This window comes from Cricetulus griseus, chromosome 4, assembly GCF_003668045.3.
Source record: "Cricetulus griseus strain 17A/GY chromosome 4, alternate assembly CriGri-PICRH-1.0, whole genome shotgun sequence".
Classification (NCBI taxonomy): Eukaryota; Metazoa; Chordata; class Mammalia; order Rodentia; family Cricetidae; genus Cricetulus; species Cricetulus griseus.
In genome coordinates this window covers 191,268,359-191,292,331 of record NC_048597.1, presented here as the reverse complement: position 1 = coordinate 191,292,331, position 23,973 = coordinate 191,268,359, and the positions used below count along the sequence as shown (strand labels likewise).

The window sequence follows — 23,973 nt, the reverse complement described above, 5'->3', positions numbered from 1 at the left end:
TTAGAGGATACTGTGGGGGATCCAGAAGCCTGAAACTCAAAGACACTGCAAATAGTATATTAGACAGACAATGGAAATGCCATTTTAGCACAAGATGGCATGAAACTGTCATTATCTGGCAGTTCTGTTATCTGATTTATATCAGCAAATCATTATCTCAGGAAATTTGGAGGGAGGTTGTAGAGCCTCTGAATATGCAAGCAACAAGTGAGCAACTTCATACTCATCTCCAAGACTGTGTGTTAAGTTACAAGCATTCTTCCCACCAGCCTGGGTCCACTGCCGCATCAGCCCCAAATGAACATTCAGATGCTATATTATTAATTATAATATTGTTGGATGTTGGCTTGGGCTTCTTATTGGCCAGCTCTGTCTTAATTATGAAGCCATTTCTATTCATCTAAGTATTTGTACATGGTCTTATCTTAGCAGAGAACACCTGACTCGTGTCCTCTCCTCCCAAGATCACATGACGACAACTCTCTGCCTGCACTTCCCAGAATCCTCTTTGTCACCTAGTCCCACCTATCATTCTGCCTCATTGGCCGAACAGTGCTTTATTCAATAGCCAATAAGAGAAACATAACTACAGAATGACAACTCCCATCAGTGTTACTCTGGGCTTGTGCCTTTGTTGAGCTTTCTTGTGGTGCTCTGAGAACCAGGAGGAAGGAGGGAGTCGAAATTGGTCTTATTATGTAATTGGCACATAATAATTACACACATTCTTGGAATATAAAGTTATGATTAGATACATGTGTATATCACATAATGATCAAAGCAGCATGGTTATTATTCCTATCACTTTATTCTGTATCATTTCTTACTGATGAGAGCATTTAAAACTTCTCCTATAGCAATTATGAGATACACAATACATTATCGTTAACTATAATCACCCCACTGAGCAATATAATCCTAGTGCTTATTCCTTCTGTCTACTTATACTGATTGTTGTACCCATTACCCAACCTCTCCCACTCTTTCATCCTGTTCTTAACAATTCCCATTGCATAGGCATGCAAGATGCAACACTAGATCAGTCCTTCAGAGCATCATTCAAATTAATGACCATTAGTCTGTAACTCCAATTTTTTAATGTTGTAGTGCTACTCCTTAAGAATTGACTATTACCACACTTTAGAACCTTAACTGTTTTTATTGCCTAAATCATAAAAAAAAGAAACATTTTAGCCTTGTGATTTGTTTTTTACTCCAGAAGTTTCTGGATCATTGTCAGTCTCCAAACCTGTCACCCAATCAGGGCTGCCCAAGCCCCTTGCTGACATCACTGAGGTAAGTGAGTTTCCTGTCCTTCTGTTTAAAATCCTCCAATAAAATAATCAGTTTTACAAACTGAATAGAAAAAAATACTGATTGTAATGTTAAGTATAAGTATTTGATGTTTTTAGGTCTGTAATTAGGAGCCCACTTTCATTAACTGTGTTTCAAATATTCTAAAATTCAGTTTCCATGGATTTAGTTACATATTTGTTTTATTTTGAGTCAGATTTGCTAAGTGTTTAATAAGACAAATTTTAAATTTTATTTTTTATATTTATTCATTTATTGGAAGAGGAAGAGGGGACACAGACATGCCATAGCATGAGTGTAGAGGTCAGAGGATGTTCTCTCCTTCCACTATGTGGGTCCCAATGATTAAACACAGAATATCAGGCTTTGTGACCAGTGCCTTTTCCTACTAAATCATCTTTCCAGCCAGATAAAACACATTTTTATGAACTAAATGAATAATTAAAGCAAAATATACTTAACTTTGATTTTCAGAAATACCCTTATAAGTTTATTTTTAATTCCTAAAATCTTACCTACATTTTTATTTATGGGAGGTGGTAAAGCAATGTATTAGAAACTAAAAATAATCGATGTAGTAGTAACTTTTGTATTTAACTTAAAAGCTCCGTCAATTTCAGTGTTCTACAAGTTTTTACTGTAGCTTTCATAAATAGAAATTCTGAGTACACTCCATGCCCTCTTGAAATGAAAAGTTACAAATGAAAGCATGGCTGACACAGTTCAAAGTATTTCACTCATTAGTTAGTCCTATCCAGGAAGACCTGTCAGCTGAGAAACAAGAGATCAGAAAATAGATTCCCTGGCCAGACCATGTTATCCTTTCAGGACATAGTTCCAGGCTCCTCCTCCAAAGACAAGTCATACTAACAACAAAATTCTTTGCTTAAATATAAGTAACAGTATTAAAAATATAAGTACAACCCTCCTCATGCACAGAAAAACAACCCTTCTTGACATATGTCTTTCCAAATTCACTCTCCAGGATGCTACACCAAGTCCAGAATTTCTTCTCAGTGAGCCTGGGTTTGAGGCAGTGGACAGAGAAGGACCTGATCTTCCTGGTGAGTTTCTTCCCACAGAGCCAATGTTTGATGATGACATTCCCTGAGGACCCATCAATGCTCTCCCTCAACTCCCTAAAACATCTTCTCTACCCTGGAAAGGTTTGTGTCACCAGTATCACCAAAAGAAGAGAATCCACTGAATAACCTCCTACTGAGGAACATGAGCCCTCAATCCAATACCCTTCCTTCAGTTCTAGTCAACAATCCTCCCTAGAATCCTGGCCAACCTTCCTGGGTGTGGTAAGAGATACAGAAGTCAAAGCTTCACTAATAGAAAACTCTTCCAGGCTTTGAAATTGAGTCCATTAAAACAAACATCATGAGACCCAAATCCTTGACCCAGGGGTATGGCTACAGATGAGAGGGTTGAAACTTTACTTCAGTCAGTCATTCCTGCATGCCACTAACATGTTTCTGTTCTCTACTGTGTGTTTTCTTATGTTTGTTTTTGAGACAGAATTTCCCCATGTGACTCAGACTCCTGAATGCTGGGATTTCAGACATGAGCTATCTCACCTCATGAGTGCTTTCTAGTGTAAATTACACATAAGGAAATCACTAAACACTGAAGTCTTATTGGCTGATAATTTTTTCTTTCATGTTTATTTTTAATTTTACTATTTTTGTTTAGAGACAAGTTCTTACTGTGTAACCTTGCGTACCCACACATAAAGGCTGGCCTCTAACATGTGGCAATCCTTTCCAATCTATAGGTTGTCTGGTGAAAATATCTTTTAGGAGACACAATGCTGGGGGTCTGAGGTTGCTCAGCTTGCACTGTAGTTCTAAGAGTGAATACCTCTGGGGCTGTGTTATGGCTGGGTTTTCTAAAGGGACTCCTCATAGAATATTTCTTCAGTGCTATTTTCCTCATAGATTCTATTAAACAGGTATGTAATTACAGAATGTGGGGTTTTCAGAAATACATTTGTGTCATGATAACAGAGTCTGCTGTACAAATTGAACTTAGTTTACATGACTACTGACAAGAAAGTATTCATTTCATAGCCACTGTCTGTTGCATAACTAAGGTTAATGGCTAAAAATAGCCACTTATTTTACCTTTAAATCTGAAATTTGGGCAGTGGTTGGTAAGGACAGCTCTGCTCAACATGTGCCAGCTGGCAGAGTTCAACTGGTATTGAAGATCCATTTTCACAGTGACTTCAGCACATTGCTGGAAAATCAGTGCTTTCCCAGAGCTGTTGGCTAGAGACCCCACTCTCCAGATGTGGGGCCTCCCCACAAGGATGCTTGGGTTTCTCCACAGTTGGGTTGCCATATTGAAAAGGGCAGTATTTTAACCACTTGTGAACCCAGAACAGCATCATTTCTCTCCTTCTGATGTCTAAGCAATCACAGAGATTCAAGAAGTAAAAAATCCAGGACTTAACTGTCAATGGAAGAAGTATCAAGGGATTTTGACCTATTTATAGTCAACCACCTAGGTGGATTTTTCTGTCCCACCACCAGCTCCCAAATAAATGACAAGGAGACTTATTAATTAGTAAAGCTCAGCCAGCTGTTTTCCCTGCTGAGCTATATGATCAGACCGAAGATAACTTCTTTTTTTAAAGAAAGGTAAGTCTACTCAAGGCAAATACAGTATAACCTGGGGGAAAAAAAAAAAAAAACTTGAACGATGGTCCTGATCCTGACCTTGTGCAAATCATTTCCTGTCGCTAGCTTTGCTTTTCTCATTTTTGAAGCACAGAGGCTTAACTGAATTATCTTTTTAGCTCTAGTGTTCTATGGTGTATTCCTGTATGGGAACAGTAAAACACTTTGAAAGTGTAATAATGCATTTCTCATAGATACATAGTAATTTTTATTAGTCTACCTGAAACACCAATTTTATAAGAGTTTCTGATCTTGTAATGAAAGAAAATAATTCTGGGATAGCACTAACCATTTTACCAAAAGTTATGATTTGTTGTATACAACCAACACTCAGATGATTTTTAAAGCAAAAATGATGGTTGATATCCATTGTAGCTTGCTGTGGAATAATTTTTTTGTACACTGTGAAGAAATGTCATTCAGATTGGTTTAATAAAAAGCTAAAAGGCCAGTAGCTAGGCAGGATTTTCAGGGCAGAGAGAATGCTGGGAAGAAGAAGGGTAGAGTTTTGAGGAGACACCAGACAAATCCAGAATAAGTCAGACACACAAAACAGGATAGAGGGTAAAAGCCACATGATAGAATGTAGATGAATAAAAATAAAGGTTAATTTAAGTTATAAGAGCTAGTTAGGAACAAGCTGACTCATCTCGATGGCTTAATCTTGTGCAGGTCTTGTACAGGTGACCATAGCTGCAGTGAGTCCATGATCACAATGGCCAAGTCATGTCCACAAGTCAGTATTTCCCAGCACTCCTCCCCAGCATCCTGCTCTTTCCTACTGTCTTCTGTGATATTCTCTGAGCCTTGAGGATAGGTTGACATAGATGTCCCATTTGATGCTTAGCACTCAACAGTCACTTATTCTCTGCACTCTGACAGTTATGGGCCACTGCCATTTCATCTTTAATTTTATTAATTTGGGTCCTTTTTTTTTTTTTGGTTAGTTTGGTCAAGAGTTTGTCGATCTTATTTATCTTTCCAAATAGCCAATCTTAGTTTCATTAATTCTAAAATAAGTACCTTTCAAAATTTATCTTTAAACTTGCTTTGCCTTAAAATTATAAGTATTTTCTTTATTTCGCTATTCTGTACATGTATTTAGTTAGTTAGTTAGTTAGTTTAAATTTCATTTTACATTCCAACCACATTCTCCCTCCTCCCCCTCCCCCCCCCCTCCCCCCCCCCCGTCCCCTTGCCTTCACCCAGCCCACCCCCATTCACTCCTCCCAAAGGGTAAGGGCTCCCATGAGGAGTCAACAAAGGCTAGCACATTAAGTTGAAGCAGGACCAAGCCCCTCCCCCTGCATTAAGGCTGAGCATGGCATCCAACCACAGGGAATGGGCTCCAACACTTTTGTAAACAATCAAGGCTTCTGAGTCTCCATTAGGTAACCTGCTAGGCATCATAGGTTTTGCCCATAACTACTTGTTACAGAAACAAACACAACTCCAAGGGTCACAGGTTAGCAGATTTTTCTCCATCTTCACTTTATTAGACTTGTCTGTCACGGACCACATCAGTCTTGAAGCTCCTTGTGTGTATCCTTGTGTTCTGTCCTTGGTTTTTTATATTCAGACTTGCTTTAGGTTCTTTTGTGTGTTTGTAAAAATCCCGCTTCATTGTAAAAACACATCACTGAAAAACATGCACAATACAAGGGGGTTTTATTTGAAAGAGTCAAAAGGAAAAATGTAAAGACAACACTTTTGCTGAGATGGTAATGCATTGGAAATATATATATATATACATATATATATGTATATATATATATATATGCGTATTACACAGCATTGAAACTAAGTATATACTGTAAGTATATTTCACATCGCTAAGTATTCATCTTAAAATGCTTGATGATTTTATGTTAATTTTATACTGAGCTTTATCTCAATAACTTTTTAAAGAAGCCAGTGACTGCAGACAAAATCATATTAAATGGAAATCATGTTTGTCTAAAATATGGCTCCGTGGTAAAGTGCTTATCTAGCATGCACAAAGCCCTGGGCTTGCTCTCCAGCACACAATATAACTGGATGTGGAAGTTCAGGTGTGTGAGGCTCTATCTAAAATAAAGCAGGAAAGGGGCATCATAAAGTTCTATAAACTTGCTCTCGGTGGTTCATGGATTTGACTCCAAGCTCCTGAGCAAGCTGCACAAGAGAAAAAACCCAATCCATCATGTAGTTTGGATCTGCACACTTACAGCATGGAAGTTGTCTTCTCCTGTGAGTCCTCATCAAAGAGACTGTCTGGATCTTATGAACCATGTCCTATTTTCATCAACCTCCCCAGCATGTAAGATGGGCCTCAGGTGTTCCCTGCATGAGCAGGGCTGGGGATCTGCAATGAGTGCCAAAGCCCATTTCATTACAGCAGGGTGGAGAGAGACATTCTGACAGGCTGCCTAATTCAGTGACTGATTTCAGAAGAATTAGAGGAGTGAGTATCCTGCCTGGCTTTTAATTAGTGATCTGTTAGTAGAATTATAGCCCATAACTGGGCTTTTGATTAATATTGAGCAAGAGGAGTTATATTTGGTGACATGGGCCCAATGTGCAGATGTTTGTTCTATGTTGCCAATTAAGGACAAACACATGCACATTTATCGCCAGTCAAGCTAGAAATAGGACTGACAACACTTAAAGAGAAATGGAAATCCTAACTAGGAAAACCTCCCTGAAAAAAAAAAAAAGAAAGAAAAGAAAGAAATCCAGCCTACTTTCTCATGGAAATACATGGAAGAGAACAAAAACCATAGAAATTAAAGGAGAGTGCTCTGAAGAAAACCAAGGCTCAGACCCATCATAAAACAATCATGCCTACTAAGATTCTCAAAGCAAAATCTCTGGCTGAGAAACAGTATTGTGTCCCCAGCTCTGACCATACCACTCACCGTCACTAAAATGACACCCATTGTCATGATTCCGCCCTTTCTGCCTGTAACATCCCATTCTCCTAGCTGGTGACCTGCAGTCTATCCTCTAATGAGTACTCCGATGAGCTGCCTGAAGCTGTTCCCTGAACGGTGTTCATTGAACTCATTTGCTCCCTGCCTCAACAAAAAGTCACGTGTTCACCCTTCTGACATAGTGTTGAAGTGATTGAGGTGTGTGTCTGGGATCTGTCCCTGACTGAATTCGTAGGGTGAAAGGGCGTGCTCTTATTCCTTTCATATAAACTCCTGTGCAAAGCAGTGTCTGGCACATAACTGTGCTTCATGACTCTGTTGTCGCTGTCCTTATTGGACCTGTCACTGCTAGTCTCAGTCACCTCCTGAAGCACAGTCCTTCTTTTTGCCAGTCCTCTTGCAGGTCCACAGACCTTCTCACATATTGAACAAGATTCCTTACTGATAAACGCTTGTTTGTCAAAATATGAATGTTGAAGACTGCTGATCAGCTCCCTCTCCTGTGACTTAACAATACCCATGCTGATTGTGTGAATGGAAAGCATGAAATTTGGGATAAAGTCACTCTCTCAACTTTCCCAGTCAAAAAGAAAAAGAAAGAAAAAACATGCATATGTCCTAATTCCCCATCAGAAAGGCCAGGCAAGGACATTACTTACCTTGCTCTACTTTAAAATGAAAGGATAATGGGGAAATTTGAAAAAAATTCATAAGAAGATTCAGCTGAATTTTAGGCCACTGGGGCCAATATTTTTGCTTTTCTGTATCAGAGAGCATGGTTTTCTTGAATGAGTAGACTATTACTAGTTTCATGGAACTGGGGCTGGAACTCAGTGGTAGAATGAATACTTAGAATGCATAGGGCAGTGGGCATGATCTGAAGCAGTGAAAATAAATAAATACACGAGCCTTATTCATAGAGGTCTGTGAGAGAAATGTCATCTGAAGGAAGGAAAGCCCTGCCATCCAGCACAAAGGAGCAATTACACTCCAGCCCCAGACACCATCTCCACAGTGCCCAGAAGACGAGAGGCAAACTGAAGTTCTTCTAACTCCCAAACACCAAACTTCTAGATTTGACCTAGATATTAGTGAAATAGTAGTGTCCTTGGAGAGAGTAGTACAAAATGTAATGGTCTGTCCCAAATTGGGCATTTCTCATGAGAATTCTAGTTCTGACTCTCTGTCCTCTGCAGAGCTGACACTGGTTGTCTGACTCTCTGTCTCGGCTTTCCTATCACTGGTACCCCAATGGGGAAGGTCAGAGGTCTGGGTTTCCCTGATCATTCCTCACCATCCTTTGTGAAAGATGTTTCTGCACGTAGGCTTGTCTTCACTGTGGGTGAGCATAATTAGGGAAAGAAAAAGTGACCCAATGTAGACTGATCGCTCTGTCTCAACTGGTCAGCCATGCCCTCTGGAGAAATTTCCATTAGTCAAACTACCTTGGCCATCCCTTGCGGCACCACAATGCCAAGCCTGGACTCCCTGAGACTCTGCTTATGACCACTTCCAATTTATTTGCTAAGTTGTGGCCCATTTTTCCTGCTGAGTAGTGTGGTCTGTTTAATCTCCTTCCAACCTTTTACTGAACAGAGACCACATTTCTAGGATAAAATTCTGCTGCTCCTTCAGGGACAAAAGCTGTTAGGGATCACTGCATTTAGCCTTTCCCTTTCTTCCACATTGACTCTCCTTCAACACACACACACACACACACACACACACACACACACACACACACACCATTCAGTTTGCAGGAATTCTTAGACACTTCATCTCTCACTGATGCCACCATTTCTCTTTCTTCCTTTTCACAGAGTGCTTTTTTTCTCCTCTCATGTAGGTTAGGAGACTCGTCCACCACAGGTAAATTCCAGAGGCTCTGTAGGCCACAGGTGTGCAAGAACAGAACAAAAGAGACCTTTATGATCTCACTGAATTTGTAGCGGCTTTCTGGGATTCTGTGTTCATTCATGTATTCATTCAAATACTTAAGAGTATTATTGAAGAGCACAGACATAAAAGAGTAAGCAAAGCAGATAGAACCCATAGCTCTTGATTTGGTTCTCCCAAAAACAGATCCTAGGACAAGAATTCCATTGTAAGGAGTTTATTTCAGAAGTGATCACAGGAAACTTGGTGAGTAGATGGGGAAGTGGATCAGAGAGTTAAAGGAACCATGATGGGAAGTTATATTGGACCGCTGGAACTGAGGTGTTGGTATGCTAATAAATCATAATGTTCTCAGCAACAAAAAGTGATATATATGAGCACAGGAAAATTAATTATAAAGATTTGCTGGAACCAGGCTTGGTGGCATATGCCCTTAACACTGGCACACCAAAAGCTGAGACAGGAGAATTGCCAATTCCGTGCTAGCCTCCATCACATAGTGAGACACTGTATCAAAAGAAAACAAAATGGTGATAACAAGTTGCATATGATTTACAAATCATAATATCTATTATATTCCTCATTATCAATCTATATAGCTAACTGGTTGCTTATACAGAAATGCTTAAACTCAAGTAAAATAACAGAAAGGCAGAGTTAAACTGAAGGAGTAGTAGACAGTGTCTGGGGCAGTGGAAACTAGCTGAAGGCAGAATCGTGTATCATATTGAAAAGAGTAGAAACCCAGCCTAGACACACGGGGGAGGGTCTAGGCCCTGCTCCAAATGATATGACAGACTTTGAAGATCCCCCATGGAAGGTCTCCCCCTTCTCTAGGGAACAGAAAGGGGATGGGCTAGGGGGGTCAGTGGAGGGCAGGGGAGGAGAGGAGGGAGAGGGAACTGGGATTGACTTGTACAACAAGCTTGTTTCTAATTTAAATAAAAAAGGAAAACAAACAAAGAGTAGACACCTAGGTGAGCCAGAGGAGTCAGAAAGAATTAGTGAGACATGATGAAAGTCTGGAAACACAGAGCCTTGTGAACGCTGTCCAGAATCATTAAAGGGTTTTAAGAAAAGTGCTAACACATCACATTTGCCTTTAAATACCTTATGACTGTTCGTGAAGAACTAGTCAGAGGTTGGCAAAAGCAGACAGTCAGTTGAAAAAGTCCTAAAAATGATCCAGGGTAGAAATTTTGATGTCTAGGATTTATATAAAAGGCAGGAGAGAAAAGTGAGTTAATTTGAGTGGTATTTGTGAGATAAAACCATTATGAGAGTTCTTGACTTTGAAGGGTCTCAACATCAACAAGGCAGTCCATCTCAATGGATGGCCATTTCTGGGCTCATGAGTGGTAAATAGTGACCTAAAACAACAGTTACTCCTCAACTCCAACAAACTGCCCATATTGCCCTTGCACTATGGACATCCATAGAGTGCCTGCCCATTGCCTCTTTTGTCAGTTCAGGACATCCTAGGAGACTCCAGCCTTTACTGGTTCTGGATTTTCAATAAGGTCATTTTCATCACTTCTATCCAATCTTGTTGGTTTGCATTGTTTGTTTCTGAGGTTTTGAAAAGAAGCCATTAATTGCAAGTAGAAGGGTTGAGCAGAAAGACTCCAAGAGACCAGGCTTTCTCTTTATAGCCTTTAGAAGGCTATTACAAAACTACCTGTAAATCCATAGTGCTGTGGGGCTGCCTCTATCCTACCTACCCTGATTTAGTCATTATGCTCAACAGTCCAGGGGGCTTATTTTGTTGCTTCCATTTCAATTTTGCATGTCTGTGGTCTTTTAACCTTTAGTTTAGCATCAGCAATCTAGCCTTCTAGTTTCCTAGAGTAACTGCTAACATGCTGCAGGAGTCTTGTTTACACAAACACTAACTGACAGCCAGGCCCGACCAGCATGCACTCACAGCACCTGGCACCTCTCCACACACTAGACAAGATGTGTTGCCACCTTATCAAGCTCCCCACACATGAGGCAGGAGGCATGTGCCACCTTCCTGGGCTCTCCAAACACTAAACAAGGGTCATAACTGCTGCCTTAACTAAGCTCTGTAGCTCCCGGGAGCCTCTGTTTTCTTTCCTACTTAGAGGTACTGGAACACTTAGAATAACCCTGTTGAGGTGGTCCTGGGTAAACAGACTCATGACTAGGGGAGTCATCTACATAAATAAACTCTTAGATGTATCGCAGAAACTAAACCATAATGACAACAGCAACAGAAACCTTAACTTATAAGCATGTTACACTGTTACTTCACATCGAACAACTGGAAAGGATTTTAAGGAAGAAAGGTTTACCATGAGGCTTAAGGAAGACAGATTGGCACCATATTGCATGGGGAAAGTATTGAAGGAAATACATCACTGTTGCTATAGCCTGAACATTTGCAACCAACTAAAGTTTATACTTGGAGGATTAAATCTCCATGGTGACAATTTGGAGGTAGAGTCCTTTGGGAGTGTTGTAGCCCATTGCCTTCTTGAACTCTCAGTAGCCATGATTACTGACAGGAGACCTGCATAAGATGGGCACATTGTGGGAGGAGTGATGCTCACAAGGCTTCACCCCCTCCTCAAGAACATATAGGCAGTTAATGGATGCTAAAGGGAGGGACTCATCCCACCCTGAAAATATATAAGTGGTTAACAGTTGCTGGGGTGAGAATGATTATTTCTTTTTCCATGTCCATGCTCCTGTAAATAATCCTAATTGAACTCATTGGATCACCAAGCTAGACTTGGGTGCCTTATCTGAAATGAGTAGATATTTGTTCATGTCCCCAGGAAATGTTCATACAGCCAGAAGTAATCCAGTTATAATGACAGATCAACAACAGTGTCTCTCATCACCCCACCTCATCCCTTTCTGTCTTTCTCTCTTCTCTCCCTCCCTCTCCCATCCAACCATCCATCCATCCCTCTGCAAATCAGAATGTTTCCACTGGATACTGATTGCACTCAACAGTGTCATGAGCTTATGGCCTCTGGCATTGTAAGAAATGCTTTTCTGTTGTGTTGCCAAGTAGTCAAGTAAACTGTCAGGCCATCTAGCAAAGTTGCAGTCTCATCTATAGAGTAGATCATACTGTTGCATGTCTATAATGTGTCCAAGGTCCAGATTTGGGCACTAATTAGAACTTCATGCTGCAGAATTCTTCATTACAATAATGCCAGAGACTTAGCCTGGCTGATCAACAGGCACAGAGAAAGACTAAAGGGAAGACTGTACTAAACTGGACACAGCGTGCTTCCCACCTATGGCCTTCATTGGAGGCTAACATACAGGAAATCGTGAGCAATGTAAGACTTTTATCAATGAGATGTAAAGACAAGACAAAGGACTTTAAACAGGCTGCACCTATATGTTCCTAGTAGCTTAGGTGAGAGGAGAGAAAATAAAAAGGAGAGACACCAAAGAGGGATGCACAGAAGTGGGCTGGAAATGAGGGCAGACATTGCTGATGAGATGGAGAGGGTCCTCCAGGTGGAACTAGTCTAGGAAGAAAGATACAAAGCACTGAGGGAGTTTTGGAGAAGAATGCAGAGAATCATGTGAAGAAAAATTCAGATCAGGCACAACCTTAAAAGGCAGAAGAGGGGCCGGGCCGTGGTGGCCCACACCTTTAATCCCAGCACTCAGGAGGCAGAGGCAGGTGGATCTCTGTGAGTTCAAGACCACCCTGGTCTACAACAGCTAGTTGCAGGACAGCCTCTGAAGCCACAGAGAAACCGTGTCTCAAAAAACCAAACAAACAAACAAAAAAAAAAAAAAAAGGCAGAAGAGGGAGTTTGCTTTGGATTTTCAGGAAGTAGAGCGTGATAACCGTGGGGCTCAGGGAAGCTAGGATAGCTACTAAGTGGTGGGTGAATGAGAGAGAGTGGAAGAACTTGCCCTGCACAGCCCTGAAACTGGAATACAGATAGATAAGGGTGGAAGCATGCACAGAAAAGATGTAAGATACTTGATTTTAAAAGAGTTTGAATAAAGTCAAGTTTAAATAATGGTGGTTGAAAAAGAGTCAGAGAGTCTGGTCACCTATGTAGAATATGAAACCACAAATTTATTCCCACCCTGGGGGTGCAATTTATCGGACATGATGAAGAATAAATTCTCTGACAAGCTGGAAATCTAGGCATGAGTTTTACTTGTTTCCCACTAATAGTGGAATCCCCTTCTCCAAGGAGCTCAGTCTCCCTTCCATTGATTCAAATGATGAAGATGAAGAGGAATCTTCTCTCCTCAAAGCCACCAATTCAAATTCTAATGTCATCTTCACAGAAACATCTAGAATATTTGCCCAAATGTCTGTGTATGCTACTGTGGTCTAATCAAAATGGTACATAAAATTCATCAGCACATTATGTCTTGAACGAGTTCAGTGTAGCCAGTAAGAACTCAGAAGTTGGTTTGTACATCACAATCACAGAAAAGACGTAAAGCCAGTATTAGAACAAACAAAATCCAGTAATAACTCAACAATTCATCTACTGAGAAGGAAAAATGGGTTTGCCTGACGGAACACCCTTTGTCCTAGCTAGTAGTGTTTTATCATTAATGGTATTAGGTGGTCAGCACTTAAGGGATTGAAAAAAGTCTCATTTGCTTAGAGAGGCAGAAAATATGCCTTTGATAGGGTGGAAGACTACATAGAAAGTTGTCTAGAGGAAAGCCAAGCCACAAAAGAAGCACTTCATGGGTAGTCCTCTGTTCCCATCTGTCCATTCTCAAGTGACTGACATTCTACCTTCATAGCTACAAGGATTGTTGCCTTGAGTCTCTTAGCATGATCTGCATAATAGAATATCAGGATTAGATGGGAAAGGAAGTGTTTTTTTTTTTTTTCTTTCTCTTTTACCCTTCTTTTCAGGCTGTGAAATACCAGTCATGTGCTTAAAATAAGTTTAAGACGAGAGCTGTCCAGCAAAGGGAAGCTGCCTTGGGGCTTGCTGTGGAGAACTGTGTAAGCTATGTACAATATGGTTGACTTTAATCACAGAGGCAGCACTGCCATGAAGGCAAGTGTCCCCTTAGTCCTACAATGGGATGGCAAGTGTCCCCTTAGTCCTACAATGGGAAGGACAAGGGCATTTATAGGTAGATTGAAGAATATGGACAAAAAAAAATCTCACGAAAGGTTTTCTTTATTTTTGAAGTTTTAAGAAGGCAAAACTTATTTCTGTATTTGCAGATTACAGGTTATACACAGTGGTTAGTTATAGAAAGAATATACATAGGCAACTGAGCAACCATGCACTTCTACCCAAAGCCATGAGTTCATGTCATCCACCTGGCTTGCAAAATGTAAATGTCAGGAAAATGAGATCTTTGCCTTTAAATGCATCTCACTTCTCAGAGAGTTTAACAAGCTGTGACCACTAAGTCAAGTCAATGATAGGAGGGAATGAAATTTCAATAGCCTCCCTTTTCTCACTTGGCATGAATGGGATAGAAAGGGAGCAGCTGTCCATTGCTAGCTGGCAAGTCATCTGTATTGCCAGAATCCACTGCATTTATTGGCTTAATCCTCTTTGAAATGTTAAAACAAGTACTAATCCCCAGGACTTTAATGAACCGCTTAGTAAATATCAGCCAAAGTCAGCATTCCCAAAACTCACCGAACCTCATTCACAGAATGAAAGAACAAATGAAAGTATCTATAAAGGGAAAACAAATACCACCATTTGTACTCACAAGTTGGTTTTGGAATAAGCATGGTTTGTGGGGGAGTTCAATAAGTACAAGTGTATCTAAGGTACAAGGCACGATTCTTAACATATGTGTGTATAGTCAGCAGACTACTATAAGCAAGCTAATCAACATTTCACCTCTTACTGAATTAGCTTTGATGTGCATGTGTGATAAGCACACAATCATTCCACAGGATGACATATTACCCACTGATCTGGGGACTTTCTGTGAAAGGTAGCAAGGTCTGGAAGGTTGTGTGTTTACCGCACTGTTTTTGAAGTAATCATTCTACCAGAGTCCAGCGTGGTGAACCAATGAATTTATTGGGCTTACTTATAGGAGTGTGGGTTAAAAGTTACTCACAGACCATGAATGAGGCCCCCCAAAAAATATTGCCAAAAAAGTTTTAGCCTGGTATGAATGATGATTTCCCTACAAATACATGGATGGAGTAAAGTCTACCTTCAGTGAGGCTTCCAAATTTCATATACTAGAAACTGCTGAAACCACATGCAGCTGGGACAAGGTTACATAGCAGTGGTTCTCAACCTTCCTAATGCTGCAACCCTTTAACACAGTATGTCACATTGTGGTGACCCCCCAACCATCAAATTACTTTCATTGCTACTTCATAATTGTAATTTTCCTACTTTTACGAATCATTATGCAAACATCTGTGTTTTCCAAAAGTCTTAGGCGAACCCTGTGAAAGGGTCTTTAAAGAGTGCGAGCGTGGGTGCGTGCACACACACACACACACACACACACACACACACACACACACACACACAGGGGTGTCTAACCACAGGTTGAGAACCGCTGACACAGAACTTGGAGGAAGACATGGAAAGAAGTGGCTAAAATCTCGGGTGAGAGTCTAATGACTCTTCATACCACTTCCTACAAGGGAGCAATGTGAACCGGCCCCATCTTATAAGAGTCTCATGTAGGTAATCACAGCTGCTTTCATAACGATCCTGATAGCTGTTGTACTTGGAGGACAGATCCACAACATAAAAGAACTCAGAAAATCCCAAGCACCCCTTTTTTGCTTTAAGCATTTATTCTGTGCCAAATTTAGGTAGGAGTAATTGTACATGACTCCTCTTGTGGTCAAGATACCCTCCCCAACACCCTCCCAAAGAATGCTTAAGGGAGTAGGTAGTAGATGGAAGAAGAAGGATTGTGAGCTAGCAAAAATAAAAATGGAATAGTACAAAGACCTTTACATGGTGCGACATATGTTAGAAGAAGAGGGTGTGGGAGGCCGCAGAAGAGAAGTTGCACATGTTAAAGAAACTAGGAATAAAGCCTGGACGTGGCGGTAAATGCCTGTAATTCCAGCACGAGAGAGAGAGAGAGAGAGAGAGAGAGAGAGAGAGAGAGAGAGAGGAAAGAGAGAGGGGGTAGGTGGATTTCTGTGAGTTCAAGGCCAGCCTAGTCTATAAAGCAAATTCCAGGATAGTTACACAGAGAAACCCTGTCTCAGGAGAAAGAAAGAAAGAAAGAAAGAAAGAAAGAAAGAAAGAAAGAAAGAAAGAAAGAAAGAAAGAAAGAAGGGAGGGAGGGAAGGAGGGTGGAAGGGAGGGAGGGAGGGAAAACTGGAATGTGGAAGAGCACACTCAGTCATGGAGGAAAGTCAGAATTCATTAGAGGAAGTGCATTCACCACGCACACTGGACAAAACTAGCTGCTGCTACTCCATAGACCTCTAACTCACTAATTTTCTCATAAACTGTACTGGTGATTCCAGAGTTGCTCTAAAGGACTATCCCAGGGAAATGAGAGAGAAAACAGTTAAGCAACAAGACTTGCGTATCAGGCTGAAGTCCAAAGGCCCTCACCATCTCCCCAGGAGATGATAAGATGAAGAAGATGGGGGACTTTTGACAAAGCTTGGCTATATTTCATCCCAGGTGAATCTAAAGCCAACCCCAGAAGCATCACTTTCTTGCAAGGCAAAGAGGACTTTAGGACTAACCAAAAGAAACTGGACAGCAGCTGGGCAGTGGTGGCGCATGCCTTTAATCCCAGCACTTATGAGGCAGAGGCAGGCAGATCTCTGTGTGTTCGAGACTAGCCTAGTCTATAAGACCTAGTTCCAGGACAGCTTTCAAAGCCACAGAGAAACCCGGTCTCAAAAAACAAAAGAAAGAAAAGTAGAAAGGAAGGTGTGGGGGACCAAATATCCCTGTTATGGAATATTCTGGGTTCCAGGCCCTGGCCAGCATAAACAGTGGTGGCACCAGGGAGCTCCGAGTCGCCATTGCATTGTTAATTAACACCAGGCTGTAACTGTTTACCGTGGCCAAAGGTGATATGCCTCCTAATTTGCATCTCTGTACCTTAAGCCTTGAGTAGGCCCATACCTGGGCTCAAGACTCTGCCTGCTTGACCAAGAGTTGTTTAGGCAACAGAATCACTTGATGTTAGCGATATGCATTATTGTGATAAATGCTTCCTGATGTTGCCCCTGCCCTTAGAGGACTATTTAAATGGACCTCTCAATAAACTGGGGTCATCTGGGAGCCCTCCTGAGATGATATGGTGTTTCCTGTCTCATCATCAGCGTCGTTGGGTAATTAAACTTCCCTAGTCCACACACCTCCACTCAGAAACGGACCGGGACTGTACGGCTGGCTCTGTCCACAGTCCTGAAGACATCGGTCAGGAACAGGAAGGAAGGAAGGAAAGAAGGAAGGAAGGAAGGAAAGAAGGAAGGAAGGAAGGAAGGAAGGAAGGAAGGAAGGAAGGAAGGAAGCAAGGAAGGAGGAAGGAAGGGAGGGGAGGAGGGAGGGAGGGAAGGGAGGAGGGAGGGAGGGAGGGAGGAGGGGAGGGGAGGGAGGGAAGGAAGGAGGAAGGAAGGAAGGAAGGAAGGAGGGAGGAAGGAAGGGAGGGAGGGAGGGAGGAGAGGGAGGGAGGAAGGAAGGAGGGAGGAAGGAAGGAGGAGGAGGGAGGGAGGGAGGAAGGAAGGAAGGGAAGGGAGGAAGGAAGGAAGGAAGGAAGGAAGTGGACAGCAGCACTATACCAGACCCTCCATCTTTATTGGCACCATGGGGAATGGGGGCTTCAGTAGTCAAGCTGACCTATGCTCTGAGATTTAATTGTATGTTAGCTGTCCTATTTATAGATAGGGTTCCCAGAATTGGGTGAACCTAGAATTTTCTCTCAGATTTCATTATATAATAAAATCTACAGTGAGATCTTTTTCAACTCCCTAGGATATTCCTGTAAAGATTTGCACAATTCTTTTTCTTGAAATTTGTCTTCCCCAAATCTCAACACACCCTCTGACCATGTGTGATATGAAGCATCCAGAGGCAGAGCTGGGGATAGCATGTTGGGAGTGAGACTATAACCTTGGGCGTCCAAGTTAAGGGGCATCATGCAATTATTCGGTAATGAAGACAATATTTAAATGTAGTATTTCAAATATATATAAAATCAGAGCAAAGAATTCATGATGCAAAACTATCTAAATTTTAGGTACAGGTTCCCTGTTGTTTGTTTCTCAGTCCTGATGTAATGGTAACAGTCATTTCCAATCTGCCCACAGCTCCTAGCCCATGAGGCCCTGTGGGCAGGGTTATGAGGGTTGACATGAAAGCAAACAGATTGGGCATCATGGGGCTTCAAATATAGTCATTTTCTTACTGTGCAGATTTTATTAACTTTTTATTTTGGGTTCAAAGTGTGGAAAGACATTTTGTTAAATGTCTACAGGAGCACACATTTCCTGTATAGCTTCAGGATATAATCTGGCTCCATAGAAACAGAACTGAATCATGATCCCAAAAATCTGTCCTCTCTAAGTGGAGACTTCTCTGTCTTGATGCTTATAAGGGATTAATAAGGTAAACTGTTCCACAAGGCAATGCAAGTAGTATTCATGAAGATGGCAAAGTCATCACTATATGTCACTAGAACATTATTTTAGGTGAGAAATGTATTAATTTTTCATGTATTCACTGAGATATAAATAAGTTCCCATGATGTTCTATTTTCTCTTCTCTAATGACTTCAATCAAACTATTTAAGGCTGTAGTCTAATCTTATCCCACCTGGAAAATGCTGGCTGCCTGAGCACTCGGCCTGCATTGGCAGGTGGTTCTGCCTGCAGCTCTTGGCTTCCTCATCAGCCCAGCTCTGGGGCCTAGACACACCATCACTCCTACGGCTGGGCCAGCATTTAAAAGTCCCTATCTATAGTATGTCAGGTCCCTTTCCTAGTTGACCCATAACAGTCAGAAAACAACCAGACAAACAAAACTTTTTCAAGCATTCGTTTGGCATTTTCAAAGCCCAAAGGAGTCAAATATCAGCAACTTCAAATGGTTCAAAAAATATTTACAAGAAAGAGGCATAAGCATAGGGAATAGAGGAGTCTTAGAGAAGGACAAAACCCCAAGAGGGACAGAAAGGCTACCCCAGTGATAACAAGAAGGGGACATGTTGTGGGTTGCTTTTCACTGTTTGCCGGCCACCCAACTCCCAAATGATCACTTATTTATACTTATGAATGCCCTGCCTTCGCTTGGCTTGTTTCTACCCAGGTTTTCTTAACTTAAGTTATTTCATCTACCCTTTGCCTCTGGGCTTTTCCCTTTCTCTATTCTATGTACCTTTCTTTCTCTCTTACTCTGTTGCTGGTTGTGTAGCTCAGTAGCTGGTCCCTGGTGTCCATTCTCCTCCATTTTTTTTTTGGGTCCTCCCTCTCACATTCTTCTTCTATTTATTCAATGTGCATGCCAGCCCCACCTATCCTTTCTCCTGCTTGCTCTTGCCTGTTTAGCTCTTTATTAGACCAATCAGGTGTTTTAGACAAGCAAAGAAACACAGCTTCACAGAATTAAACAAATGCAACATAAAGGAATGCAATCCATCTTTGCATCCTTAAATAAATGTTCCACAGCAAAAAAACAAACGTAACACATCTTAAAATAATATTCCACACAGACATGCTGCTGCTGCCCATAGGCTAGGGAGATATAGAGAAAGATGATAGAGTAGTGTCTGAATCCTAAGCCAGCCTGCCTGCGGAAGCTGGGTATCTGGAACAATTACCCACTAGGAACTGGAACCCCAGAGGAAAGAGACTTTTCCCAAAATAGCAACTTGGCACACAGAGACAAGAAGATAAACATCCTCCCAACCAGTGCCCCACAATGGCTAAACCCATCCAGAAACCAGGTTATACAGAAGCCTTTAAATGCAATACACAGAGGTCCATGCATCCCTACCCTGAAGGATAGCAAGCAGAGGAAGTGCAGGAATGACTCAGAGGGAATCTATGCCCAGGAACAGATCAGTTCCCACATAAGGCAATGACTTTGTGTTGCTTCAGTAGCATCACTGGGCTCTTGCAATCCTGTTGCACCATTTCCAGTACTGTGAAGGTTGCAAACCACAAAGTCATTGAGCTTCCAAACTGACTCTTTATTAAATGTGCTTAACTTAAAAAACAAAAGGTGCTCTGTCGCTGTGTTAAGCATCTAAAGTGGCTAAAGAAGTGTTTCTTCCCATGGTGAAATACCTCCTGCGAGCCACATCTATCCATTTGGATGAAGTAATAAATGGCTTAATCAACTGAGATAGTTCCCACTTAGGGCTGGCATGTCCTTCATGTGGTTATCCATTTGAGCTGCCCTTGAATTGAAGCAATTTTACTCTATCTCTTTACACTAATTCTTATCATTTTCTTGTTTTCCTCTGCCCCAAGGACAGTCGTCACATGAATGAATGAGTGGTTAAATGGGTAGAGGGGTGGCTGATGGACGGCTGCCACTTGTAATAATTATGCCCAGGATGGAAATGTTCCTGAGCTTGCTTTTGGTGATAGTAGAGAACACAAAGTGTTCATTATGCAAAATGGGGCCCTACTGGGTGTCATACCTTATCTTAAAAACATACTTAAAGTGTCTGATCTCATCAGAAAGATAGCCATCATTGAGGCATACTTCATCACAGGTGAAGACAGGTGTTTAGATATATCTTTTTTCCTATTCGGTAAGTAATAAGCTGTTGTCTAAATCATTCACATTTTCTCCTTGGTGTTCACATTGCTTTTGTATTAAGCCTTTGAAATATGCATACACTGCTTACACACACACACACACACACACACACATACACACACACACACACACACACACACACACCATCACCTTATGGTACATCCCATAGATTTGAACTTTTATGACTTAATACATGGTCTTTGATTCCTTAATACAGTCCATTCCCTTAATAAATCTTGCAAACTCTTTGAAATATTCTATAAAATAAAAGAAGGTGAAATACCATATATTATGGATAGTTAACCAGTATCAAACTCATGAAATTAATCAAGTATCCAATGGAATAAAGGTAATTCAAAACCTTTTGCCAACCACTTGGAGAGGAGCAGTGCTAGGAAGTCAGTTTGAAATAGCTCCAACTGGAACTACTGAAGTATCCCCAAAAGAGCACACTTCAAAACTGATTTTTAAAAATAGCACTTGAGAACCAATATTTTCTGTTCTTCCCTTCTTTACACATAATTGTTTCTGCTAACTAGAATGTGATGTGCTATATTAATATCCTTATTAATATATCAATAATTATAAATTAATAATTATTAAAAGTATGTATTTATAAGAGTCAGTATAGCTTAGCATAGGTAGATAGATGATTGATGATAGATATAGATATATGCATACATACGTACATGGGTAGATGATAGATACAGATAGATGATAGATACTTAGATCATAGATGCATAGATATATAGATATGCAGATACATAGATTATAGATCAATCATAGGTAGATAGATAGATGGTTGATTATAGATAGAATATAGATGGATAGATAGATAGATAGATAAATAGACAGATAGATAGATGATACACTAACATACCCATGCATTTACAGAGCTTCATTTCAGAATTCTTTGAGGCAGGAAGTAATTATCTTATATGGCTAAAATACAAATATCTTTTTACAAATATAACTTGTCAAAAGCCACTAAAAGCTATCGTACCATTTTCTTTCTAAGAGAGGCTTGTATTCTTATATTCCAGAAAGAGGTAAGCAAAGACAGATATTAACAAGGTTAGATTGACAACAGCCTAGAAAGTCAAACATGCTTTTCAACATTCCTATTCTTAATGAATTCTTTAACTATACAGTAGAAAATGTCATTTATTTTTCCAAAAACGACATCTGCCAATATAAAAGCCACTGTAAATGTCAAACGGAAGAATGTATCTGGAGGAGCTTCATTGTGATCATATCACTTCTTGTTCATCAAAGTACAAAGCTACTGCTCAAATGTGATTTTTTTTTCCTTTAATTAACTTGCCTCTGGAGCAGACTTTCCACTTTGTGGGATTCACTAGATTTTTGTATTAAACATAAATATCTGGATAGATTTTACTGGCCCAAGTCTTTACCAGTTTAATATAATAAAGAGGTACCTGTGCATGAAGTAGGAGCCAAGAGGACTGAAGGCAAAAGAACGGTGTCTTACATGGGGTCATGCTGGGGCTGGGTTCACCACAGAGCTTCAGTCAGTAATGTTTCCCACAGTGGATTTGAGGACTATTATACTCTTACCCTTATCGCTAAAATTTTCTATGAACCAGAATTTCTTCTCCGGAGCCTCATCAAGCCTCGCAGATAATGTACACCTAGAGTGTGGCAAGTTTGCACGTCTTACAAACTCACCACAGGAATCTATTTCCAGGAAGCCAAAGCCTCAAGAATTGTGGCTTCACAGTAATACATACTTTGTATATTTGGGCTTTAACAGTTCAACATTTCTCAGTGAATTTTATATCATTAATCTATTTCCAAATCAATCCATAAGATGCAAAAGATAGTTGTTCTGTTAGACCCCCGGAAAACTCAGGTATCTGGGGTCCCAGGCCACGACTGCGGACACCCCAATCACCAGGCAGATTCGAGAGCTTGATGCAAACTGCACGAGGCTTTATTGCAATTTAACGAGCTAACCCCATGTTAGCTCGGGTCTTTCACCCACCCGCCATGGCGGATGGCTAGAAAAGACGGCTCCCAGGGCCTCCCAAGAGATCTTATAGGACAGCATAAGGGGAGTGTCTAGGGGTACGCACAGGTTCATGATTGGTGTGCCTCTAGCCTTGGAGGGCTTGCCCTGTGTTGATTGGTCAACTGGTTGTTATGGTCCATAGGCCCTCCCAGGGTGGTTGCTATGCTCTCTACATCATTGCTGTGCTCTTGTCCGTAAAGCACACCCAGAGTCATAAAGCATGGCGCCACCAGCTAACTTCTGATTGGTTCCTTGTCACAAGGCAGGCATCTGACTTTCTAGTGTCTAGGACAAGGTCATAGAAGCACATGTTCGGCCGTTATGGCTGCCAAAAGGGAAGCTGGTCCCTTTATTCCCCCATTTTCTTTTTTGGAAATTCCAATCATGGAATTGCTGTCTCTCTAGCATCCCCATCAGGGAGTGATAGATATTGGCATCCCCATGCAAGGGAGTCCCTCCTGACTTAGCATTTTAACCAGGGAAAATGGGTGGCAAAATTCTTTTCCAAACTGCTTCCTGATGACTTTGTGACGAAGTTAGGGACCCCAGAAGGTTGAAATGCTAGTCAAAAGCAAAAAGGAATTTAGGCAATGGGGAATCCATCAGGAGCTTCTGGTTAGCAGACACTGTTGCAGAGACAGGGGGTGTCCATATCAGCTGGACTGGTTCACATCCACAGCAAGTCCAGGGCTCGCAGTCTACTTAGAACAGCCTGTAGTCAGCAACTGATACTCAGATGTCTGCCAGAAGCGGAAACCTGTTTAAGACATGTTTAAACTAGGAACAGAGGTTAAAACTTATTTACTGAAGCCCACAGTGCAGAAAAAGCAGATATCTGGATCTGTTCAAACAGCAGGAACATATTTATAACTTTGAGTCCTAGCAAAAACTACAGATTTGGGCTATAAGCATGTACAATTTTCTTCTGTCCAGAAAGCCAGGTATGGACTGGACAGAGGTGCCTTTGGCCTGATGAAAAGCCCTTTAAGTTTATATTTAGATGACAACCAAAATAAACTTAAAAACCTTGAGCTTGTGCCTGAATAGTAGATAGTCACTATTTTATCAGCTAACATACTGACTAGTCTATAGTGGATCTGACAGGCTGATGATGTCAAGCTGACAACCGGTAATATTTCAGAGATCTGAGAAGGGAATATTTTATCTGAATCTACTAAAAAGTGACAGAAGCCAGTCCATATACAGTTAGCCACACCCAAGTTTCTCCATTACCGCTGGAGGCAGGTGTCTCAAAGGCAGGTGAAGCAATCTTCACCAGGCCTATAAGGTGAGAGGTTTTTTTTCCTCTCTGTGGAAGAGGGACATGGAAAAGACTGACCTTGTTTAGTCTAAGCAAAGGGGGTACAATCAATTTTCCAGTGTCTAGCAGCTTTGTCCACAGTCTCGGCCAG

General features: G+C 41.1%; 1 protein-coding gene across 1 annotated transcript in view; it reads left to right on the top strand.

Annotated features, from left to right (window-relative positions):
• The window catches only part of Impg1 (interphotoreceptor matrix proteoglycan 1), a 100,735-nt gene that overhangs the window by 29,906 nt on the left and 46,856 nt on the right, over positions 1-23,973 (top strand). The window contains exons 10-11 of the mRNA XM_027411394.2: positions 1,220-1,296; positions 2,300-2,378. Of these exons, the coding sequence (XP_027267195.1) occupies positions 1,220-1,296; positions 2,300-2,378 (156 nt within the window). The remainder of the gene's footprint in view (positions 1-1,219; positions 1,297-2,299; positions 2,379-23,973) is intronic.